This window comes from Armigeres subalbatus, unplaced genomic scaffold, assembly GCF_024139115.2.
Source record: "Armigeres subalbatus isolate Guangzhou_Male unplaced genomic scaffold, GZ_Asu_2 Contig1309, whole genome shotgun sequence".
NCBI classification, from domain to species: Eukaryota; Metazoa; Arthropoda; class Insecta; order Diptera; family Culicidae; genus Armigeres; species Armigeres subalbatus.
The window spans coordinates 7,029-14,694 of record NW_026942076.1 but is presented as its reverse complement, the minus strand read 5'-3'; the positions used below and the strand labels follow the sequence as shown (position 1 = coordinate 14,694).

Genomic DNA, 7,666 nt, shown 5'->3' with positions numbered 1-7,666 from the left:
TTTGTTTACAAGATCACATACGTCCTTTTGAATAAGTACCCGAGAAATGTTGCAGAGTATCGGGGTCATAAGGTGTCATCATTAGCTTGTAGCCAACTCTACTCAATTTTATGACATTGTGTCATTACTGACCATCAACGTTCTGGACTCAGGTCTCCTGCGATTAAATAACAAGGATTTCCTTGATAACCTCTAACAAATATGCTTTTAATTCACCGATCGATTGAAAAAACACTTTAAAATAATATCTAAAACATGCAATGAAACAAAATAAGATATAAATTCATATTAAAATGAAATATGGAGCCTTTTATAACGACTTAAGCATCATGTGAGGGTTTACCGAAATATTTCTCACAGATTGTCGGAGTTATACTCTAGTACGTTCTTTTTTATACAATTATCATTATTCATCTGTGTGCGTGATTCTATTGATTACATGAGTCGTCAAAATGCTGCGCAATGTGATGCTGGAGGATATGTATTGCTCTGTGGTAAGTACTGATGAAGTTTTGATAAGAAATTTTTGTGGATTAGGTTTTGATTTTTCGTGATGTAATTCCCATCAAATTTCTTATCAGAAGTTCATCATTAACAATTTATATGGAGAACACGTGGGAGTTCGTTTAATGGTAGTGGGTACGGTTAATGACAGTGAATGTGGTATTCTTCTTGTTCTCTTCTAAACTATCCAACTTTACGACAAAGTGATGTTTTATATGTCTATGGACCCGACCATGACTGTTTATTGGTGCATTTTACACTCATCTGACTCGATATATGCTACTAAAATTTAACAAAGTAATAAATTAACTAAAACATGCGATAAAAATGAACGAATCAAAACAATTTCAGGTAAACATGCACTGACTAAGACGACTATACCTAAAACTGCATATGCGACGTCGCTACTTGACTACTGACTATGTACAAGCCAAAAACGGATGCACCAATCAGTGACACCCACGCACTAACACTAGGGGAAGGTGGGTAGACTTGATCCCCGGGGAGACTTGATCACCCCTTGTTTTATCGAGAACTAAAGTAGTTTTGTTCTAGCGTATTTTTTAGTACAGATCCTTTATGTGGTGAGTTATTTTTTGGATTGACAAACTTATTTATTTTCTAGGGCGGTTTGTATGTTTTGACCTTCCAAAAGATTTTTTTAAGGGTCACGCAAAATTTGAACAACTTTTTATAACAATGACCAAATGCTTTCATTTTTTCACAGTATAAAGCCATAAATATGCTTAATGATCTGTACTGATGAAAATGTCAACATTCCATCAATGTTTTAGGATATTTGGTTTTGAAGTTATTGCCTCAATATGGGGACACTTGATCCCCCATTAGTCACCCATACAAAAATTTGGCGAAAAAATTCAAAAAAATATAAATCTGTTCTCAGGCTTCTATTTTTTTGTAAATTTGACAGATTTGATGAAGGATTGGCAGGAAAAATTATTTATTGCGTAGATATGGTAGAAAGGGGATCAAGTCTCCCCAAATTTAAAAATTGCATGTGCTGTCGAATTCAATAACAAAAATCGTTCATGTATACGCACAGCAATTCGAAAATCACGCGTATTTTGAAGGAAAAATGTTTAAAAAATCTGAGGGCACCTTTCTAATTTTATCAAAGCAAGTTATTGAAGAGGGATCAATTTCCCCCAAATATTTTAAAAGTCGACTTTTGACAGCACTCCGAAAAATCGATTGTGTATTAAAAACAACAATAATTCAAGGACTGTCATACATCAGTAAAGATAAATACTATATTTCTTAGAGAGTCTGTGTGGAAATCGCGTATGTTTATTTATTTTTGGCTGTGATACATCGAAAATCAGAAAAAGGGATCAAGTCTACCCAGTCTCCCCTATGGATACTTCTACCCCGGGGCTACAGTGCCTATAATAACAGTGTCGTCAAGTGTCAGAATTGGAACAGAATCGTCTGTCAGTTCCATACAAATGCGCGTTCCAAACGAGCAGGAGACCTGTCAAACGTGGCACATGACGTTACTCTTCTTATAGGACTCTACCCGGGGCAACGATTTCGTATCCATTCATGACGATTGAAATGTGAAGGATAGGTATTTTGAGACGACTGTTTCACCGAAATTCATTCTCCTACTCACTTCATAATCATGACGAAATTAATTGAATGGTACCTATGTTTTTAGATCCGCGGCTGAAAATATACCTAAGGACTTGCCTTTTAAATCCGACACCTCGTAAGAACTGATGCCAAGTTTCCGCATAATGACACAGGGTGTGTACTGCGGTCCCAGTTTAGCATTGAACTGGTCTCCTGCTGACGACTGACGAAAACTCCGTTTAAACACTCGTTGACGTATAAATCGTTCATGTATACGCACAGCAATTCGAAAATCACGCGTATTTTGAAGGAAAAATATTTAAAAAATCTGAGGGCACCTTTCTAATTTTATCAAAGCAAGTTATTGAAGAGGGATCAATTTCCCCCAAATATTTTAAAAGTCGACTTTTGACAGCACTCCGAAAAATCGATTGTGTATTAAAAACAACAATAATTCAAGGACTGTCATACATCAGTAAAGATAAATACTATATTTCTTAGAGAGTCTGTGTGGAAATCGCGTATGTTTATTTATTTTTGGCTGTGATACATCGAAAATCAGAAAAGGGGATCAAGTCTACCCAGTCTCCCCTATGGATACTTCTACCCCGGGGCAACGATTTCGTATCCATTCATGACGATTGAAATGTGAAGGATAGGTATTTTGAGACGACTGTTTCACCGAAATTCATTCTCCTACTCACTTCATAATCATGACGAAATTAATTGAATGGTATCTATGTTTTTAGATCCGCGGCTGAAAATATACCTAAGGACTTGCCTTTTAAATCCGACACCTCGTAAGAACTGATGCCAAGTTTCCGCATAATGACACAGTGTGTGGACTGCGGTCCCAGTTTAGCATTGAACTGGTCTTCTGCTGACGACTGACGAAAACTCCGTTTAAACACTCGTTGACCCACAACGAAGGTTGGTGAGTAACGCTTATGTCGGAGATCGTACCGTTTCTTATTCTCTTCATGTGATTTTTGTAAATGTTCTCTCAATATTTCTCCTACTTTTTTACATACTCCTCTAAGTTTTTGTACTCTTTGCTCTTCCGATTGTTCTATACACCGAGGAAAATTTCCGTTTACCTATTATGTGTGAAACCACATAGATTTTTGCAATTAGCCTTTATAAATAAATAATATGTTTGGGAACATAAACAATATTGGATCTCGGTCAAATAACCCCTAAGTTTAAAATTGCATGAAGTTTATTAGCCTTGCTAAATAAAATTTATGTGTGGTGTTTATGAAATTTATTTGCGGATGTCCAAATGAAATTCATTTTTAAAGATTATAAAATTCATTCAAAGGTTTTTTTTTTTTTTTTTTTTTTTTTTTTGTGTCTTTATTAAGGAGACTTTCAGCCCGAGGCTGGCTCGTCTCCGGCGAGAAAAAGAGAGTATAATACATAGTGTTTTACATAAAAATTTGATAACCTAGGATCGATTTCGGCCCGGAAGGGTGCCGTGGCAAAAAATAATGTTGGTCCTGATCATAACTCGTTAGCTCTTGGCGCGACAAGTCGCATTTTGAAGCGCTCTTGCTACTGAGTCCAGTTTTAATTTGTTCGGTGTTAAGTTTTTAAAACGTCGGTTATTCGTCCCCGTATCGTTTTACTTGTGTCGTTCAAATCTTTCCGTTACCGTTACGTGTCCGTGAAGAATCGTGGGTGGTTCCCCGGCCTAACTGGTCGGATTGTCCCTGCCTTTTAGGCAGAGTGAAAGGAAGTGCAGGACAGAACGTTTAATTAGCGAAAGTATAAAGTGACCGTTTGAAGCCTCCGGAGGCTCTAGCCCCCTGCCGAACTGGGTCGGAGGGGGCACAGAAGTGCAGGAAGAACTGGCCACAGACATTGCTAGCCAAAGTGACCGTTATCAGTGGAATTAAGCTTGACCAGCGTCAGGGCATTGTAAGAATCAAGCCAACAAAAAAGGACGCTTAGGGCGCGTCGGTGCAGTGACCTCGGTGACCTGGCTTGACCCCACGTACTCAAGTGCAAGTGACCGGTATACTCACCCATACTCACCTTCCCACGGTGGGGCGGGTGCCCTGTGAAAAAATCCTCAGTGGATGAGTGTGCGAAGAGAAGAACCGAAAAAGAGCAACAAGAGCGAACCGTGCGAAAGTGGACATTAAGCGAAGAGAAAGGAGCCCCGGCGTGATTGCCGCCGGGCAGTAAAAAAGGCTCCGTGATATTTGTGATCGAGTCGGACGATAGCAAACACTGTTAAGTGAGCGGAATATCCGCACAAAACGGAGATTGAAAAACCGGTCCCCTGAGATCGGTAGTTAAGTTCTCGCGGCCTCCTCTCTTGGAGAGTCGCTTCTTTTAGCGTCACTCGGAGAGCGCTACTCGAGAGGGTCGCTCTTCGTACTCCCATCGCTGCCAACGTGAGTACTCCCATTATCTGCTAGCCTCCCATATCAGTGTTTCCCTCTCGACCCCGGCTTTTCTATCGCGGCCGCTGTCGTTCATTCAGCAGTCGGTCTGACTAAATCCCTCTTTGTCGGCCCGTTCTCGGGACCGTGATGGCATCCAGTTCTGGGGGGGGAACCCCCTGGCACAATGATCCAGGCCCCTCATCGAGTAACAGCAACCAGTTCAATCCGTTGGATACGAGCACAGCTCCGACCTCTCGCTACATCGATGGCTCATTTGCCGGACCAACACTGCCCGCCTACATGGACCCGCTTCAGAAGCACGGAGAGCTACACCTTCTTCGAATGAGCGGCAAGGATGATCTCCCTTTGCCGAATGTCCCGTTCCTCATCAGGAAGTCCGTTGAATCACAAGCTGGAAAAATAGAAGGAGCATTTAAAGAAGCTGGCGGGAAATACTACGCGCTTAAAGTAAGAAGCCTGACGCAAATGAATCGCCTGTTGGCAATGAACAAATTAGCCGATGAGACACCTGTGGTGGTCACTGAGCACCCCACTCTTAATACTACTCGTTGTGTAGTCACGTGCAGGGATGTCATTGACATGTCGGAGGAAGAATTGAAGATGGAACTTGGCTCCCAAGGGGTAAAAGAAGTCCGCCGTATCACAAGAAGAAACGGAGATACAAGAGAAAATACTCCATCGATTATTTTGTCATGTCGGGGAACACAAGCCCCCGAATTCGTCGATTTTGGGTACATCCGGTGCAGGACTAGGCCGTACTACCCTAGTCCGATGCAATGCTTTAATTGCTGGGCGTTCGGGCACACCAAAACCCGATGCCAGCAAAAAGAAACCACATGTGGCAAGTGTTCCGGGACACATCCAGTGGCTGAGGACCGCTCGTGCGCACTGGACAGCTTTTGCAAGGTCTGTGGCACAAACGAGCACAGCTTGTCCAGCCGAAAATGCCCGCTTTATCAAAAAGAGAACACAATACAAAAAATCAAAGTGGATCAAAACGTCGCATACCCGGCGGCGAGAAGACTTTTCGAAGCCAATAACGGACCCCGCTCATTCGCCAGAGTGCTTGGCGATGAAAATAGCGCTGCCATCGCCCAGCTAAATAAAAAGATGGAAGAACTGGAACAAACCGTCACGCGGAAAGACGAAGAAATAGCAAGCTTAAAAGCCGCCCTACTATCACGCCCACAGCCTGCCGCTGTCGGCGATAACACAGAGATTACGGACCTGAAAGCTATTATTGCAAAACAGTCGTTACAAATTGACGCGCTTACGACGCAATTAAATAGTTTTCTTCGTGCTGTCATGCCAGCTAGCTCCGTCACAATTACGCCACTATCAGAGAAATCCACGCCAACCACCATAATCCTCGAATCGACGAAGAAAGCCGTGGCCGACCCCAATCAGCCGGCCCTCGATCCCTTTAAGGGAGTCTTCACAGACTCCGATAACTCCCCTGATGATCCAGAGCTCACCCCCAGACCCTCGAGAGTCTCTGACACAATCGCCTCCGTAAAACCAACGGAACTTTTCCCAAAAGACAGTACGCCGAAACCGGGACCGAAAAGTCAACGGACCAGTGTTCCACTACCAGCCACACCATCGAAACGATCCCTCTCGAGCGTCTCCCCTGCCGAGCCAGGAAACTCGCATCAGCAGAAAAAGACGAAGCAAAAATCCAACCGTTAATTCTCCTATAAGCAACAATGTCTCTCCATCACAATCCATCAACTGATTTATTACCGGACCCGAAGGAAGAAATTCCAAAAATACCACCGATTGTTAATAAAACCTGCTACTCGCTGCCGAAAGCTGCCCTGTCCAATCCGGTCATCTACGACAAAATGATCACAGAAGCCCTCGGCCCCAATCTCCAAATGGGAGTCGAGTCCTCATCCACAACACATCTTTTGCCTGCCGTCGGGGCGGCTCTACCTATGGTTGGTCAACCAACGGTACCGACCATGGGTGGCAAACCGCCTTGTTCGTGCTTCCTCAGCCCAGCATCACCACTCGCCGAGCCATTCTCATCTCTAGGAGCGCAAAGTGACCAGTCCCTCCTCCCAGCGGAGGAGCTTGGGCAGCCCAAGTTCCGCAGCCCGGTCTTGGGTCGTAAGTCCCACCCTGGTAATAGCTGCAACGCGGAAAGAATAGCACAACAACCCTACGTATTACCGACAACTGCGCTAACGAGCTCGTTGTTCTATGACCAGTTTTTAACTGGTGTTATTGGTCACATACCAGGATTAGGCGTCTCTTCCACTTCAAGCAAACATTTTTTTCCTGCCGTCGGGGTGGCCCTGCCCGTGGTTGGTCAACCAACGGTACCGATCACGGGTAGTCAGTCACCTTGTTCGAGCCCCCCCAGTCGCCTATCGCCGCATGCTGTACCGTTCTTCCCATCCAGTTTCCCTCTGAGGGGAAACAGCACCAACATCAGGGGTCGTAAGTCTCGCATAGATAGCAGTAGCCCATCGAGCCAAGGAACAGTCGACCGTTCACAGCCTGCTTCAACAATCTTCCCAATACCAGCACAGCCGAAGCCAATAAATTTCTGCCTCCAGTGGAACTTAAATGGCTACTGGAATAACCTTCCAAACCTGGAACTCCTCACCCATGCCAGCTCGCCATGGGTGATCGCCTTGCAGGAGACAAATAAGGCGTCCGTTGAAGCAATGGATAAATCTCTACGAGGAAGGTACAAATGGACGACGAAGATTGGCACCAATTTCCGACATTCGGTTGCTATCGGGGTTCTCGAAATAATCCCCTTCGATGTCCTAGAAATTGAAACGGACTTGCCAATCGTAGGCATCCGTCTAAAAGGCACCATGGACTTTTCGGTGATCAATTGCTACCTTCCTTGCGGAGCTATTCCCAATATCAGGGCTAAAATAGAAGCAATTATTGCAGCGACCCCGCCCCCACACATGGTGCTTGGCGATTTTAACGCGCATCATGTCTGCTGGGGAGGCGAACGGTCCGACGCCAGGGGCACAATATTGAACAGCCTCATCGAAGAGACTGATTTGGTAGTCCTTAATGATGGTTCCTCAACTTTTTTCAATGGGCACTCGCATACGACGATTGATGTAACCGCAGTCACGCGATCACAAATTCCCGTCTTCAAGTGGGCTGCAGGAGGCGATCTGTAT

General features: G+C 44.2%; 1 protein-coding gene across 1 annotated transcript; it reads left to right on the top strand.

Moving 5' to 3' along the window:
* The first annotated feature begins 453 nt into the window (after positions 1 to 453).
* Positions 454 to 6,200, top strand: LOC134202618 (uncharacterized). Its single transcript, XM_062677637.1, has 2 exons — positions 454 to 927; positions 2,183 to 6,200. The coding sequence occupies exon 2, from the start codon at positions 4,638 to 4,640 to the stop codon at positions 6,198 to 6,200; it is 1,563 nt and encodes a 520-aa protein (XP_062533621.1). The 5' UTR covers positions 454 to 927; positions 2,183 to 4,637.
* The last annotated feature ends 1,466 nt before the right edge of the window (positions 6,201 to 7,666 follow it).

Excerpts from the sequence above, each read along its gene's own strand:
- LOC134202618 (XM_062677637.1), top strand. The coding sequence starts at position 4,638 with ATGGCATCCAGTTCTGGGGGGGGAACCCCCTGGCACAATGATCCAGGC.